Source organism: Erpetoichthys calabaricus, chromosome 6 (genome assembly GCF_900747795.2).
Source record: "Erpetoichthys calabaricus chromosome 6, fErpCal1.3, whole genome shotgun sequence".
In the NCBI taxonomy this organism is placed as follows: Eukaryota; Metazoa; Chordata; class Cladistia; order Polypteriformes; family Polypteridae; genus Erpetoichthys; species Erpetoichthys calabaricus.
Window position 1 is genome coordinate 76,707,028 of NC_041399.2, and position 18,586 is coordinate 76,725,613.

General features: G+C 38.5%; 1 protein-coding gene across 1 annotated transcript in view; it reads right to left on the reverse strand.

Moving 5' to 3' along the window:
* arhgap28 (Rho GTPase activating protein 28) overlaps positions 1-10,653 on the reverse strand; it is a 120,519-nt gene extending 109,866 nt beyond the window's left edge. Inside the window, exon 1 of the mRNA XM_028803730.2 lies at positions 10,393-10,653. Coding sequence (XP_028659563.1) covers positions 10,393-10,517 — 125 coding nt within the window. The 5' untranslated portion in view covers positions 10,518-10,653. The remainder of the gene's footprint in view (positions 1-10,392) is intronic.
* Positions 10,654-18,586: the final 7,933 nt, after the last annotated feature.

Sequence of the window (18,586 nt, forward strand, 5' to 3'; positions counted from 1 at the left end):
GAAAGAGCTTTTATCATGGTGGTTTTGTCTAAAAATATTTTTCATGGGGAATATGTGCCCTAATAAACAAACCTGCCTATAATAAGAACTGTAACATTCCTTCTTCTTATGACAATCAAGCTGAAAGCACAGGGAAAAATCATGGCGAAACAGACGAAGGGCACAAGATACTTCAAAGCAGGTTTTGTTCTTTTTTAAGAGGAAAACTGAAAGTAATCCAGAAAGGATACACACAATGCAGGAAGAACATGGAAGCAAACACTTCCTAATGACATAAGGAATCAATAGTGCAGCCCTGTCCCATCCAATTACTGTACATGTCACCAGAAAGTGCTCCGAATGGAGGATCTCCATGGGGGCAGTCAGTTTAGTTCTGTTGATGAGTGAAGGAGGACCTATGATATATTGCAAGTGCATTTTTAAGGCAAGGAATGAAAGGGACCCTAGCCCAGACAACCAGGAAATATTCCTGAAGCAGAAGCAGAGAAAGCTACAGGATTGACAGTGTCCTGGAAATACTGGACACTAACCCTCACAGGATCAATTTAAAATTGTTAATTAACCCAACAGGCACATCCTTACACAAGTTTCAGACTACAATGCCATAAACCATACAATATGTGCACATAATCTATTCAATATTAAATTTCTCTATTATATTCAGTTATCCAAAAATAATTATGTACACTTAGACCATTTTAGTAAAGTATGCATAAGAAATTTAGGAAAAATAAAAAAGGATACTATTTTACAGAATCAGAGAAGCAAAGTACATTTTTACCATTCTGTAGGTTATTGTGCCAGCATGTCATACATTATGTAAATTATAGACAAACAGTGATACTTGTTCTGAGATCTGCTACACTGTCAGAGCCACTGCTCTGTCAGCCAGAATTAAATCACAAGGTAAGCACAAAGCAGTGAATCTGACAATTCTCAATTGTCATCTAACTGATACATTCATAATGACTTTCCAAAACAATGGGATAATATCACCTATTGGTGGCTTTTTCAAGAAAAGTCACCCTTATAGACAGCTCACTAGAAGCCATTGATAAACACAGACTTTGGGAGCTGTAATCAGGTATGACTTGAATACAGATACACTGTGGATTCTGGTACACTGACTGGTACATAAAACAGTCGAGTATGTTTTTCTACTTACTATAGTTTTAATTGTGTATGTATAGCAAAGCAGAATGACTCGAGGCACATCATGTAATGCACTTTTCATAATATATGTATTCTGCCCTTCTTTGTCATTTGTTTTATTATTTCTTATACTGTACTATCATTCAGTCTATACCCCACTCTTTTAACTGGTAACATATGAAGCTGACAGTGACAAGAGTAAACCTTTTCTCAGATTGTAATATCTGCAAAAGATATCCAGACATTTCACCTCAAGACAAAATCCATATGTGGTAAAAGATCAAATTCCTGATAAAGATGTAGTTTACAGCTTTACTCACGTATTTATATTTCAAATGGATGAAGCAGTATAAATACATAAAGTTACTTAAATAAATAGACATTTTTAACATCTTTGTAGTCCTTTAGAATTAAACACAGCCTATGTCTTCATAAGTGAAAAAAGGAAATGTTAACAACTTTTTCTGTACTTTATTGATATAAAACCTACATTTTTAGATTATCAGTAGTTCTGTTTATGACAAAAGACAATATTTTTAAAGTCCATTTCAGTAGGGGCTTTTGATTTGCCTAATTTACAAGCAAAGATTTGATTTAACTTATACAAGGGGGCTCCGCCCCCTGCTCACTTCGCTCGCCTACCCCCGGCGTTTTGTACCCGTGCCTACTGGGCAGCCACGTGTGAGGATGATGCGTCACTCTGGGCCTATACCAAACCCCCCCCACCCCCCCGTTAATACGGAGCTCCGTCAGTACTATTATGTGGACCCCGTAGTGTTTCCCGTTTCAGTTTGTATCTCGGTCAGTCGAGCTTTTGTTTTTGAAGCTTTTGAATTGCGGTCTTCATTATCTGCAACCTGCTGTCCATGTGTTTGCCCCCTCGTTTAACCTGTTTATGACGTTTTACTTTGCTTTCTACTCTGTCTTTCATTTCTGATCTCACTTTATTCTGCTTTTGTTTCAATGACACTTGGTCTGTGGTGAATATATTTTCCCTTTTTCGAGTAATAATTTTCATTTGTTTGCGATACTGTGATGTTTATCGTACTGTTAATAATGCATCAGTGTAATGTGATTCACCTATGCTGTACAGTTTGGACGTGTGAGGATGACATATGTTTAATACAGAGCGTTCGCCCATGTCACTGTAGGTCTCCCCACTGTTACTACGAAGCTCTTTCCGAACTATTATGCGGTGCATTGTGGAGCACTGCGGACTCTGTAGTGTTTCCCGTTTCACTTCGTATCTCGTTTAGTTGACCTCTTTATTTTTGGAGCAGTGCCTGCCTGGTCTGCGGCATTTCAGACGCACGTTGTAGGCGCCTGCGTTCATTAATTATATCCAGGCAGGCGCATGTTTGTATCTCGGTCACTCGAGCTGTGTTGTGTTGAATCCGTGCCTGTTTTGCCTACGCAGTTTGAGACATGCGTTGTAGGCGTCCACGTTCATTAGATCTGTCCATGCGGGCTCGGTGTCGAAGCTGTGTTAGTTGTTGAGCTGTTTGGTTTTGGAGCCGAGACAGTTTTGCTTCCGCGGTTTCAGACGCGTTTCCGTACCATCTCGGGTTTGATGTATGAACCTTTGTGGACTCCGTAGTGTGTCCCGTTTCACTCTGGGGCGGGGCGTTGACTCCTCTTGTTTTACTATGTCTCCTCCTGCGCTTTCACCACACATTAGTGCCACTCACAATATGGCGGCAACGCCTGTGCCTTCCGTATTATGGCGGTTTTTACCATTCTGTGTAGGCGCCTTTGCCTTTTGTACTTTACCGCTTTGTGTGGCACCTGCGCACGTGCGTAGTCTCTCCCGTTTCACTCGGGGGGGGGGGGGGGGGCTTTGTGTGGCACCTGCGCACTATGTCTTTTGCGTCCACGGGCAGGTCCCTGCGTCCATATCCGGTTTACCATTCTCGTTTAGTAATATGGATAATATGGATTGCTTGTTAATGTGCTCTTCAACTAGGATAGCTGCATATATACGACCTTGCTCAAGAATTACTCTGTATAAAAGTAGTGCATTCTGAAACAACATATTAAAAATAAAAATATGTGCAGGTCTTATTTATTATCATATCAATGCTGAAATCACACGGGGGTGATCAAAGAGATCAAAGCATACAACATACTTTATATAAATGTGGACACAACTAAATCAGAGTTTTCGGAAGTTCTTTACTTACTACTAATAAAGTATCTATCTATCTATCTATCTATCTATCTATCTATCTATCTATCTATCTATCTATCTATCTATCTATCTATCTATCTATCTATCTATCTATCTATCTATCTATCTATCTAGCTAGCTGTCTGTCTGTCTGTCTGTCTGTCTGTCTGTCTGTCTGTCTGTCTATCTAGAGCTCTCATTAATGCAGGAATATAGCCAAAAAGTCAAATATGTGGAGCTCTGTTTTATAACTAAAATAAAAAATATATTTTTTTTAATATTGTGGAACTTATATTAGTTATAGTGTAATAGTGCAGGTTTTAGGGTCTCTGTTGTTTGCTGTAACATTTTTATTTTTCTTTAGCTTTGTAAAGTCATAATTTCTACTAAGGGACCAATAAAGTATTATTCAATTATCTACCTGGATTACTGAAGAACAAAATCTTATCAACCAGTAATTAATATCCACTGTATTTATATATATATATATATATATATATATATATATATATATATATATATATATATATAAAACATGTTTTTTAAACCTTACAACCACAAAAGTAGTTCTTGTGAGAGTCAGTCAGTCATTTTCCAACCAGCTATATCCTAACATAGGGTCACAGGAGCCAATCCCAGCCAGCACAGGGCGCAAGGCAGGAACAAACCCCGGGCAGGGCGCCAGCCCACCGCAGGGCACACACACACACCCACCACACACTAGGGACAATTTAGGATCGCCAATGCACCTAACCTGCATGTCTTTTGACTGTGAGAGGAAACTGGAGCACCCAGAGGAAATCCACGCAGACACGGGGAGAACATGCAAACTCCACGCAGGGAGGATCCGGGAAGCAAACCCAGGTCTCCTTACTGCAAGGCAACAGCGCTACCCACTGTGCCACCCTCTTGTGAGAGTGCCCCATTTAATATACTTTTAATTTGAAAATGCGCACGAGTCAAGAAGAATTAGCACAAACTTTGCATAATTTACCTTTTAAATTGTTGCCTCTGCAATATTCTTCTATCTTTTATTTCAGCCTGTGTTGTTTTATTGTTCACTTTTTCAAAGCTTCCTTGATCCTTATGGCTTAAGTAAAAGTGAGAGATAAGCCCAAAGTGTTTTTATTTTTCACAAATAAGACCGTTTCATACTAAAGAATTTTTTTCTTTCTATGTTCTAACCATTGCGTACATTTGGAGCGACATTACATTTTATGTAAATACTGTAGAGAAAAGCCAAGCAAAATGACACCTTTTATTGGCTAACTAGAAAGATTACAATATGCAAGCTTTCGAGGCAACTCAGGCCCCTTCTTCAGGCTTGGCCTGAGTTGCCTCGAAAGCTTGCATATTGTAATCTTTCTAGTTAGCCAATAAAAGGTGTCATTTTGCGGGCCTGAGTTGCCTCGAAAGCTTGCATATTGTAATCTTTCTAGTTAGCCAATAAAAGGTGTCATTTTGCTTGGCTTTTCTCTACATTCATAATGGCTAACACGGTACAACACCCTAGTACTAATGTAAATACTGTAGATTGATTCTGTTATAAAAAAAAAGATAGGAACACTGCATAGACTTCACTATGTACTCTAGGAGAATTTGCACAAGATGTTCTTGAGAGAGTTTAAAATGAACACTTACACACTGATGTAATCTTAATGATTTTATTCACTATGTAAAGTGTCAGTAACTGCGAATTAATGAACTGGATAAACAACACATTGCAAATGAAAATATAAATGAACATCAATAAATATTTCTTTAGTGAAAGATATATTAAAATATCTAAAAAATTCATATCAATGCAATTATTTCCTTTTTTTATTTAACTTTTTCAGCAAGAATGAAATGAAATGGCCAGTGAGTTGGAAGTGGGAATTGAACTTGCAGCCTTGTGGTTTAAGGTTAAATGTTGTAGACACAGAGTCACACTCTTGTTTGTAGATGAAAGTTAAACATTTGTACTGTCGCTTTACTTAGCTAATTCTGTAATTTAAAGCCATATTTAAAATCTTGTGTTTTCCAAAGAAGGTGCTTTTAAGGTATGTCCTGTCTATAAAATGCACAAAAATGAAAACAAATAAATACTAGGGAGTTAAACTAATAGACATGTTGATTTAGTATGGTAGTACAAACTAATGGTATGTGGCAAGAAGAGCTCCCCATAAAATAAGGTCTTACCCGAGACACCTACTTCACCACTGCACCCATGTTATAATGGATAGCTAGTAACTTTGTTTCTGACACAAACCTATACCTCTCTACCTTAGGATTCAATTCAGGCACTTCATAATTAAACAATATCTCTTTTCAAATTAGAATTTTTTTAAATCACACAAACTATTTCTTTTTTGCAAAGCATCAGTGTGTTGAAACTGGAATAAAGCTGGCACTTTACACAATTTCTAGCTGGGGAGCATATCAAATTTAAGAATTGCAGATGCTGGTTGTTTGTGTGGTCAAAAATAAATGCATTCCTTCTTTCCTTGCAGTCACTGTATGTATTGTACTTCCATTTCTAACTGGTTGATAACCTATGCATACACACAACCCCAACTCCTACAACTTAAGACAGATTTTCTTGAAGTTTGTTCAAGACCATGTTGCTGGGAATGTCAAACTACATGACTTACTAAGATTATATAAATGAAATCTACAACTAAAAATCTCCGGATAAGTCATGTAGTGTGATAAGGACTTACGATAGAAACCATTTCTGGATGGAATGCCAGTGTATAATAGCAAGACATACTCACACAAACCTACACTCACTGATACAAGCGTTGACAATTAATAGAACACGCACTTGCTTGGAATGTGTGAGGAATGCCAGGATATCTGGTGAAATACTCACATAGACAGAATGAGAGAATGGGTTAACTCCAGACAGACACTGACCAGAAAGATTCAAACAGTTCCCTGAAGATGAATGGCCGCCATAACTTACATAAATTACAAGTTTGCAGCATTTGACTGCAGTGGGCTAGAGCTACATCAGTTGTTGTTTCCCACATTACGCCAAGTTCTGGCAGGACAGGACACTGCCTCGCAATGACTCAAACAGGGTAAATAATAATATGGGCGCGTTTACATCAGAGGTGAGATTTCTAAAGGCTGGTTAACAGCTGCAATAAACACAGCACATTATGGCCAGAAAGGGTCTTACAAAGGAAGCATTAGCATTGTCAAAATACCAAATAAAACACATCAATGAGAAAAGTAGCAACATTCTTGTAATTTGCAGCGGAAAAGGTAAGGTAAAACTGTCATGTCAGGGAAGCATTACAATAAACGGCGTGTTTACGCAAACCATACACATGCTCCCCATCAGTCTCTCCACATATGTAACAATGTCATTAAATGAGCTCCTTCATCAGTACTGTCAGCCAATTCATAACATAACAACAATTAAAAACATTGTAATTGATAATCAGCTCTGTTTTTCAATTAAGAAAATTGTACATTAGAGTAGAAATCTTAGCATTTTGTCACAGCCAGAACTCGAAATTCTTTTCTGAATTAAGTAATGGCCCTGCCCATGACCTCCTGAAATCTAATTTACATAATTATGCAGTCTAACCCAGTCAGACAACTGAACTTGTTTACAATAATTTGCTATTTTGGTACTATTTTAAGATACAGGGTGAAGGTTTCAGAAATATTTTTTAAAGTAATAACAGAAACAAATTTGCCATTGACTTTGAATACGTGTACTGGCCAACAACACCTTACAGCCGTGCCTCAGTGTTTTACTTTGAATTGTTTATCTCTTATTTTTAAAAGCTTTTCTTTGTTGAAAAGATGGTATTGCAAATGAACAACTGGTAAGCAAACTTGTCATGATGGTCTCTGTCACACACAAAGTACGTCTGCAGTTTACTGAGCAAAGTTCCCCATCAACCTCAGTCAAGACTGCACGCTTAAGCTGGAAAAGCTGTAAGTATTGTCAACTTAAAATCAGCTTTTTAAGCACTTCTTAAGATCTTGGCTTCATATACTGAAGGCAATGCACACTCAAGGTAAATACTGAATCAGAAAAGAAGAAAACATCTGCATTTTTTAATATGTTGTTTACCAAAAATTCCTTTCATTTCCAGTAATTAGACTATGACCTTTTACACAAATAAGGCTCCATTTCGAGTCTGTTTAGGCTACAAATGGATTACAGGAATGCACAAGTTACAAGTAAACGTTCCCCTCACTTTATATTTGATGCCATATTGAAAGTTTTTTAAAATTGTGTAGTTAGACAACTTGTACTGTGCAATAACCTGAAACACAGCATGATTGTGTAGGATTACCTGTCATTTCAGTTCTGTGCACATATTCGGTTTCATGACCTTACAATCTTCAATTCTTTGGTTTGTTACACCATGAATCAGTTATTCTCCTTGATAAACAATAAAAAATAGGAGGGCCTAAAAAATGGTTATTAAAGCTATGAAAGCCATTCAAAAACCCACCAATTTCAAATTTAGTTAGGTGGATCACTGCACATTTTCCATCCATTTTATGAAAACATCCCCTTCACCATACCTTCACTGAGTTCTGGAGTTCACCCTGACATTACTCTGTCTAAGGCAAGAGTTAGCCGTAAATGGGGTACTTATCCAAAGAAGTACACGTTTATTTTAAAATGCACTTGGGTCCATTTACATTACCTACCCTAACACACATTTTATGGATATGGAAGGAAACTGGAGTATCCAGAAAAAGAAACACAAGAGCATGGGCAGAATGGCCAATCTCTACAAGGTTTCTAGAGACAGAAGGCAAGCGTGCTAACCACTGCACCACTGTGCTACCCCTCTCACCACATTTCAGGAAGTCAAATTTGAAACACTGAATGTTCACACGTCACAGGAGAGAAAAAGGTTTGCAGGAAGAATGAACATTTTTGAAATTCATTCTCTTCATTTTTGTTTTTTTTTTAATTTTTCTTCATTGTATTGCTCTGGGCATGGTAAACCTTTTTGCACATTTGATAGGATTTGGCTCTCCTAAAACTATTAACTGATCAACAACGCAAAGAAAACTGGAAAACAGATCTAGATAGCCAAATGTTGGCCCCTCTACTGCTTTACTTGCTCCTTTTAAATATGTGTAGCGAATAGGATTGTGCATAGGATTGTATCAATTTTCCTCTCACCTCCCAAACACATACAAGCCATTTAACTGGCAACTCCACGCTGGGCAGGTATGAGCATAAGCCTTGAAAGGGTTGGTTCCAGCCTTAATCCTAATGCTACTGGGATGTACTGCTCCAGTCTTCTTATATTGGAATAAGTGGAATCAGAAAATAAATTAATAGATATATGGCTTAACAATGACTGTGCAAGTTGACGTTCAAACTAACTGTTTACCTTTTCAGAAAATTGCAACAATTGGTCCTAAGGAATGCATTTTAACTAAGAGCTGAAACAACCTGTTTGACAAGTTTTGTCACATAGTCTTCAGATTCCTAGGTTGCAAAAAATAATGATTTGCCGTCTCTCATTGCTGCATGAACGCTTAAGATGCACGTTTTTTTTATTTGCTTTCAAATTACTCAGGACATTAAAAAAGTGAAAATATTTGCAGCCGTCATCAATTACTGTATCTCAATCATGCTTCATAAAGCTCGCAAGAGGCCTCCCAATGCCCGCTCAGTCTGACCCTAACATTTCTTCAGGCAACTCCAACTTTTGATGAATGACTGAAAATGGACAAGGCAACTGGCCAAACATGCAAACAAAAAAAAACGATCAAAAGGCAATTTGCCAGATGTTTTCAATCTGCTATGCACGTTGAGGTAACAGGGGACTTAGCATGTGTTCGCCACAAAAGAAATTTGAGTAACCAACTTAGGTTTCAAACATAACACATAAAAATGAAGTCTAAATATACTGTGCCCTCCTAGGGATTCAAAAAACAGGCACCAAGGTTTTCCTCTTAAGTACATATGGAGCCAAAGGAGACAAAACTAACTGGGTTCAGTTGTAGGTTACATTTGTGGCATTCAGTGTTGAAGCCGAGTTTATAATGGACTGTGTCTGCAATGTTTCACTTTAACCTCACAATCAATATTCACAACATTTAGTTTTTGCCAGACAATAGGCAGAAATCAAGGAAGGAACAATTCATTCCTTTATTTGAACACAAACCACAATGTCTTGCATTTATTCGTAACAATTACATCTGGAAGGAGAGTGTTAATTTGACCTGCAGTACTTTAAATACATAGAGCAAACTTTAGTAACCTCACCCATAAACAGGCACAATGCTTTAAAAGAATACTTAAATTTGAACATGCATGCAACAAACTGAAATCATGATGTTGCCATCAAGTGCTGATTTTATTGTAACAGAATTAGATACACAAATATATTTAGAATAACTGGAATTTCCACACATCTACATAGCAAGCAACTATTGGTTTCATTTTGAATGAAAATAAAAAGCTTTTATATTCTCCACTGACTACAAGGATGCATGTTAAAGAAGAATTGGGCTGCAAATATTTTTTACATTTAAAACTTTTTCTGCTAATTAGATGCACAGGATATACAGTTCTTTGGATAAAATGCTCACGGATTGTCAAAATGCTATACAAAAACAAAGACGTCTCAGTGCTGAAGACAATAGATTTTAAAAAGGGCCCTGTTATGGCCCAGATAGAAACACGGACTTTTCAAGCCCAAAACGGTGTTTATAAATACTTAGGGCTGCACACCCTTTTGCCTTCCTTTTATTTCAGCATGGGTACAGTAGAGTCTGTTGTCCATTATCTATGCCATAACAATTAGATTAACCTTGACTAACTGTGAGAACAAATATTGCATATAGAGTACAATCCATACATTATAAATGTGACCTGACTGGCAGTTCTGTTCAAAACAGATACAATTTACATTTCTATTCCGGATAGCTAACGATCTGCAGGACACTGTACTTTCTTTTTGCATTGCCTATTCAAATGCTGACAGAAAATCGTCTTATTCAGTTTGAGATAACAATAAAAACGGCTTTCACCGGATTTAGAAATCCATTGACCAAGCGGCCGAGATACTGCGTTGTGCTCTTCTTGACTTTACCTGCTGAGTGAGGACGACCCGGCTGACAGCGGCGGTGCGCAGGTTTGTTCGATGGCCGTAGTACGCGAGGATGTGTGCGGATGGTACGCTGTCAGTACCACGCTGCCCGAGTCTTTCAACTCCATCTTCGAGGTGAAGTACAGGCGTGCGGTTACATTGTCACTCTCACGCGGAGATTCCTCAGTGTTAGCCAGACAAAACACAAGAATCAACACCGCACTAGACAGTCTGCTTACTGACAGCTAAGCCTGGACGCGCCACGAAATCTTCGAATGAGCCATTGGTTCACTTTCGCCCTGATTTGCATAATATATTCAATTTCTGCCGACCGCAAGCACCATGCCTGCTAAACGAGGTGGAGCATACGTCAGGTCGCTAGGAGACCGGAGACGCCTCGTACACGCGCTGTAGACAGAGAAAATATTTATCTCCACACTTTACTGGTTCAGGTTGCAGCGGTCTTGGGTGGTTAATTTCAAGAGGAAAGCCACTGGTCTGGACAATTGAAGCAGGGTGCATATGCTACACGTACACGAAGGAATAGAATAGTGTTGCTTTTTGAAAGGGGAATTCCTGATTCGTCAGACCCTACTCCATAAGATACATTTCTGCAAAACCAAATTCAGACTGTTTAGCGTAATAAAAACGATTTTTTAACAGCTATATCCAGGGCGTTCTACCGTGTTAGCTATTATGGATGTAATGAGAACTCAAGCAAAATGACACCTTTTATCGGCCAACTTAAAAGATTAAAGATGTATTCATGATTACATCTTGCCTGAAGAAGGGGGCCCGAGTTGCCTCGAAATCTTGCATATTGCAATCTTTTTAGTTAACTAATAAAAGGTGTCATTTTGCTTGACATCTCATGAAAAGGTATTATGAATTATTACAATAACTTGATTGGAAAAATGTTTACGCAGTTAATTAAGTAATTTGGTCACATTCATATGATGCTTTGGTGGAAGAAGCAGGTTTAGGTAATGTATGGATGGATGAAGTTCAGATTCATACACAAATCTTCCAGCCTTGAATGGATAAGTAATTTTAGACAGATGAAACAATGTTTCCACAAGCCTCAATATTGCAATATTTCCACAAATCATCCATCCATTAACCATCCAACCCGCTATATCCTAACTACAGGGCCATGCGGGTCTGTTGGAGCCAATCCCAGAAAGCACAGAGCGCAAGGCAGGAAACAAACCCTGGGCAGGGCACACACACACACACACATACACCAAGCACACACACACACTAGGGACAATTTAGGATCACCAATGCACCTAACCTGCATGTCTTTGGACTGTGGGAGGAAACCGGAGTATCTGGAGGAAACCCACGCAGACACGGACAGAACATGCAAACGCCACTCCTAACTGCGAGGCAGCAGCACTACCCACTGCGCCACCATGCCGCCCTTTCCACAAACCTCAAATTTAAAAATCAGGCTCATCATACAGATAGAAATATCATTCAGATATTCTCTCAGCATTATAACAGAATAAATAAGTTCTAACAATGTATGGATGGCATAAAATGTTGTGACAGCTGATTCTAAAAAAGAGGAATGTATGGAAGCTTGTGCCATTGTTTCTTATATGGTCGTTAACCTCTGCAGGAGTAATGATCTTCACATGGATTGCTTCACTAGTTAATACAATTTTGTAACTGTCAAAAACTCCAAGGATATTTTAGACAATGTCTAGTTCATTTTCATCCATCCACTTTCTATCCCACTTCTGTAGTTCATGTTCACAGCAAGTCTGCTCGAACCTGGCAGCAGTGCCAGCAAGATGAGAGAGAAAAAATTCTAGACAGGGAGACACTGACACTCTAATCCATCAACCTAGCAGATGTCTTTGGGATGTGAGAGGAAAACCAGAGCATATGAAGAAAAACATGCATGGGCGCAGGAAAAAGTAAAAACTCCATGTAGAGAAGTGAACAGGCAGTCTCAGGTATGAGGCAGCAGCTGTAGTTACCATCTACTACACTTCATAGTTTCATCAGTTTATTCAATCATGTTATGCACAGTGATGCGTTTAACTTAATAACCGTGATGTTTGTTAATGTCAGAGGTCATTAACTGTTTTGAACTGATGCAAAAACATACAATAAATGTAGAAATATTCAGAAAAGAATATAGTATTAATGCAGAAGAAATATATTTACATCATTTAATATTCTTTCAGAATTAGAAAAATTAACAGCAATTATTTTTTTTGAACAGCCTGTTTTCCCTTCTGTACAGCTTTCCTCTACTCATGGTGTACCATGCTTGACTGGATTCATCTGATGTGAAATTTAGCAGTTTCTCTTCAGGATGATGATGTTTCTTACAGTTTATTGAAAACATGAAAGTGTTTTGATTGAGGGCAGCAGAGTAGCGCAGTGGTACTGCTGGGGAGACTGGAGTTCACATCCTGGTCCTCACTGCTTGGTGTTTGCATGTTCTCCCTGTGTTACCATGTGTTTCCTCTGGCTGCTCCGGTTTACTCCTACAGCCCAAAGACACAGTGGCATAGCTAGGGGTGGGTGGAGGAGGCGGTCCACCCCGGGCGGCACATTTTTGGGGGCAGCATTATTGGCCAAAAGGCTCAGTACAATTCGCGTGTAAGCAGCAGGGTTCGGAAAAATATCACACATGAATGAAAAAAATAAAATTCTCTGATTTTTATCCACAAATGCTTCAAAAATAATTTTCAGCTTGTCCGGCGTCAGACACAGCAGTTGAAATTTATGAGGCAATAACACAATCAAACAAACATTACACTGATAATAATTTCTAGATAAACAACTATTTTTACAATTTATGATTTCATTTTGTTATCAATCCAAATGCGTTCTTGCTCTGCACAGAAAACATTCCCACCTATCACTTGTACGCTACACTGGTTCTGGTTTTCGCAGCGTAATTATATTAAACTAATAATTAGAACACGGCTTATCAGTGCATTGTCTAGTTGATGCCTATAAATAATTATATGTGAAACATTATTGCTGTTTCTCTGTATATGAATAAATCTATGCAAAATTAATCTTATTTTTTTATATGTCATTTTAATTTTCTATTTAAATAGGTTAACATGTTCAGATGTATTGGAGGGTGGCAAATTGAACACCGCCCCACCCCGAGCGGCACAAACTCCACAGTTACGCCACTGCAAAGACATGCAGGTTAGGTGGACTGGCAATATTAAATTTGCCCTTGTGTGTGTATGTGTGTATGTATGTGTGTGTGTGTGTGTGTGTGTGTGTGTGTGTGTGTGTGTGTGTGTTTACTCTGTGATGGTATGCCAGCCTATCCAGAAGCAGTTCCTGCTTTGAGTCCTATGCTTGCTCGGAGTGACCGTACTCAAGATAAAGCATGTACAGAAGATGGATAGTTTGATTGACTGTTGTAGTATAATAAATAATGCAGCCATGGTGTATAGCCATTTTGCATAATATCACACAGAAAAAATGTAAATTATCCAAAAATCTCTTGGATGCTTCAGATCATAGCAACCTTTAAGTCTGAGCCTGCATATTCCACAGAGTGAATAACAAAGTTTTTCTTCCATAACCACATAGAAAAAACAAAGGACTAAACGTCAAATTGTACTTTACCACCTTAAGTTATTTATACTGTAATTTGTTTCAGAAGAGTATTCTGTGTTGTAAATTAATATAACTTCTCACAGCCATTATCCCTAAACCTTAGAATGAATTACTTTTTAAGGGACCACACTCCCTGCAGTTGCCAGATTGTAGCCAGGCTGAGGTGGGAGCCATTTGTCTTTAATGTAAATTGCTGTCTATAGCATTTTCAACATGCACCTGAAATCATTTAACACATGACCTCCTATGAAAAGTATAATTTAGCTTCACAGGCATATGCTGAATAGCAATACAAAAAGGCCAAGTGTGTGTGTGTGCGTGTGTGTGTGTGTGAGAGAGAGAGGATGCCCTTTAATGAACTTGCACCCTTTACAGGCTTTGCATTTGCTATGCACTTCTTCACATGTGCCTACCTGAATAATTAGTGGCTTAGAAAACTGAAAGATAGACAAAAAAATAATAATAATTTCAAATGTGTCAAGTACATTTTAATGAGAAGTATACTAAGTGCACCCTATTTGAATGAGCAAATAGTTGTTTCCAAGTTTGTATTTACAAAGTAAACATTGTGTGACTGCCAATAATCTGACAAAAAAGTGTTTAATTAAGTGACGCAAACAACACGGAGGTTTGATGAGTGATGTTTATACATCATGATGGCTTTTTGAACACTATAAACAATATTTTACAACTGCCTGAAAAGTTCCCTGAAAGTCAGACCAAGTGTTTGTTTCTCAGACTCTCAGTAAACTAATCTCTCACATTTGAAGGCAAAAGTGACTTTGAAGCAAACTACAGAACTTTTAGTGCCTGGAGCTACGAGCAGGAGGAAAATGAATATGAGCTCCTTAACAAACTCCAGTTCTTAACTCAACTTTTCTTTTAATATTGTTACTCAGTCACATGATTTGATTTTACTGTGCAACCTTATTTGAGGTTGTATGTCTAAGTCAGAGTTTTGGAACATTAACGAATAAATGCATTGCCGCTAGTTGGTGGGCTTCATATTAACTCTGTCTTCTTAAAGATTACTTCTAATAAGACATAGTATTACACTATTATATACCGTAGATCCTAAAGTTATTTTTTAAGTTAAAGGCCTTTCACTATGGAAAAAAAGAAGGAAGAGCTTATCTTTGTTGTATATGCAGTCTACTAAAAGTAATAAGTCAGCAATGCTTAAAAATGCTAAAACAGCTTTTTTACATTTTCACCCTGCTGTGCCAGTTTGGATATGTCTGGAGTCAGTAGCTTCCAGATAAGAAATGAATCAGCAGCCACAGGCGAATGTAAGTCAGCATTTTTTCCCTTTTTTATGCTCTTATGCAATTGGCAGTATTTAGGCATTAGATTTCATTCAAACAATAACACAGACATCTAAAAGCTGCTTTTAGTGAGGTTTCTTTTTATTTGGAATATGCATTTTTAATAACAATAGGTTTAAAACATACTGGAATCTTATCAGTGCTTTACAGGAGACAACACCTTAGCTCCATCTCAGATGGGTAGTCATGGTGAAGGAAAACAAAAACACTACTTGTATTGTTGTAAAGTGTAAAAATATCTGAATGAGTTTTTTTTTATTGCACTTCCTCTCACCTCATTTGTGTTATTTATTTGCATCTAATTTCAAAGACAACACAAGAACAAGGATGCAAACCCTGCTTAAGCCTAGCATGTTGAAAGGATGATGGTCTGACAAGCTGGCTGCATAGGTACAGTTGCTTTATCCCTGACAAATTGATTATTCTAATTCAAAATTATATACACCTCTTTTTACAAATAATATTAATGAAAGTGTGTTGTTTCAATAATTAGTGCTGCAACTAGGCATCCAAGGTTGGGGTTTAGCACCTGGTCACTGTCTGTGTGAAGTGTTCATGCAGTGTTTCTTCAGTGAATTTTTCTCCCACATCCCAAAGACATGCTTTTTCGGTTAATTGGCTGTCTATGCGCATGGATGGGTATGACTGGGCCCTGAAATGGACTGGCAACCTGCTCAGGTATGTATCATGTCTTCACCCAGTGTTGGTGGGTAAGGCTCCAGCTTGGATTGGGGCAAAAGTGCTTTAGGATATTATAATAGGATTAATATCTCTTTCTTATAAAAAAAAATCTTGGAAGGAGACGAGACGTGATTTTCTCAGAGAGACACTTTCACGTCCCGCAAGACCAGTCTTTGTGCCAAGAGATTTAACCATGCCCGGGGCCTGAAATAAAAGACAAACAGTAGATGACAAAGTACAACGTCATAAAGAATTAAAAAATGTTGGTGCAATACACATGCAGAGCAGGTTAAAGATAATGGAAGTAGGAAAATTTGAAAGTCTCAAAAAAATGATCGCATTAGCGGAAACAAGTGGAAAATGTTACTTGGTGAAATAACAGAACAGTGTAAAGAGACTGAATATATTGTTCAGATTTAAACTTTAAGTTGGAGACTTGTAGATCATCTAATTCACGTTGCCATCAGGGAAAAAAAGTAGTGTTTGCCAGCAGTAGCAGCAGGAAGCCAGCAGATGATCAGACTAGTTCTTCTTAGCGTGCGTTCAGCCACCCCACCCCCGCACCCCCCCTTTCACAACGCGAGCAGCAGAGACGCGAAGTGGCAAAAGGACAGCTGCTGTACAGGCTTTGAAATAAATGACACAAAAAGAACACGCAGCTCGCCAGCAGCAGAAAGACTGCAGATGATCCAATGGCATCTCCTTAGCGTGCATTCAGCCGCCCCCCTTCACAACACGAGCAGTATTATACAGTACATCCTGCAAGAAAGATGTAACCACACCTGGGGCCGGAAGTAAAGGACAAGTATTGTTTTTACAAAAGTTTTAAAGTAAAAGTGAAAATAATGCATATGTAACAATTCCCATGAAAATAACAATCTCTTTAAATTGTATATCCGGTAAACCAAACCGGGGGGTGGGCAAGCGAAGCGAGCAGGGGGAAGAGCCCCCTAGTATCTATATAATTAAATACTGAACCCTAATCCAATGAACGGTCATGGGGTTAAGCTAATCTTTCCAATACTAGGTACAAAACTAGTCCTGCACAGGGCACCTGTCCATCACACAGCACATCCATAAACACCCACACTGAGTCAATCAGTATATCTTTGGGATGCAAGAGGGAAACTGGAGTTAAACCCACAGGGCACAGTGAGAACAAGCAAAATGAGGATATGGAACAGTTTCTAGCACCACATCACCATTGAAGTGTTACATTTTTGTTTTTATTCTGCACCCTTCAAATATCCCAGAACACTGCACAAATTACAAAACATAAACCATGAGGCAATTTAATTATTAAGCTCAGTATCTCTATAAACAAAATGCTACGGTTTGTCTGTTTATCATGGAAAATATCATAACCCACTGGGAGTTGAACCTTTTAATTGAGAGCTTACGCCGTGATATCCATACCACGATCCATAAATTGGGCGTGAGGGCTGCCACTGCCACATAATTGGGCCTCAGGTCCTTCTCATGGCAACTGGTGGCATGGCAATGTTCCAAACCTGACAGAAAAAAAAAAAAAAACAGCTGTGCATGTACAGGAAAAGAACATTTGCGACATCTGCTGACAGTGAGGCACATTGCACAGGCCAATCACACACGCATCAACTACAATGTGATCTGTGACCTCGGCTCTGCATCAAGCCAAAAGTGGGAGCCATTTCATTGACAACAAGAAGAAATAATGACACGATGGGACACAGCCGCAAATACCAAAGCTAAAAGTCTGCTTCAATAAAGAGCCACTGAGCCTAAGTACAGATTGTGGAATGAAAAGAATAGCAGCACCATGTGTTCAGCATCAAGTGTACATGGATAATGCATGCACTGACTAAGAAGAGCAAACAACACATTATAACTTATACGCAGTATTAAAAGCGGTGAGCATTACATGCATAACGGAAGGCGTTTCAAACAGGATACAGAATGCAAGGTTGACAACAACAGAGACAAGCATTCCTGAGCTCTACTTAGGAGCACAGAAGAAAGTCATTTGTGACCAAAGGATTGGAGTTGTGGGATACCTCTGCCATGTAACTGGGCTTTGGGTCCTTCACAAGTCATACACTTTGAGCGCAAAAAGACAGCCATACACACCATTAGGGAATGGCACCCTCGGAAGAGTGACCTGGGGTGCTGTTCCCTAAGAAGCCTTTTTCAAGGATCAGAGGTCCAAGTGTTTCCTAATCTGACAATAAAATGCATGTAGCACATGAAAAGACAAAACAGAATAGAAGGAAACAAAAGTTCATGCTGATGGAAAACAAACCTCTAGCGACCCACAGACATGTGACATACTAAAGTGAGCTGGTCATCCTGGTCAGTCTTAATAGTATTGAGACAAAACTGCTCAGCATTCAGGAGTGTAGTCATAATTTAATTGTTATGTAACAGGGCAGCTTCAACTGTAGGTCTAGACCACTGTACAATGATGTAGATTTAGTCATCTGAGATTAACATGAGCCTCAGAAAAAGCTGCTTGAGCTCTATACTGCAAAAAATGTTTGAAATATGCATTTATTACTATATGAATTACCCCTCTGTCCAGGGTTGTTTCCCACCTGTAAGTATTATTG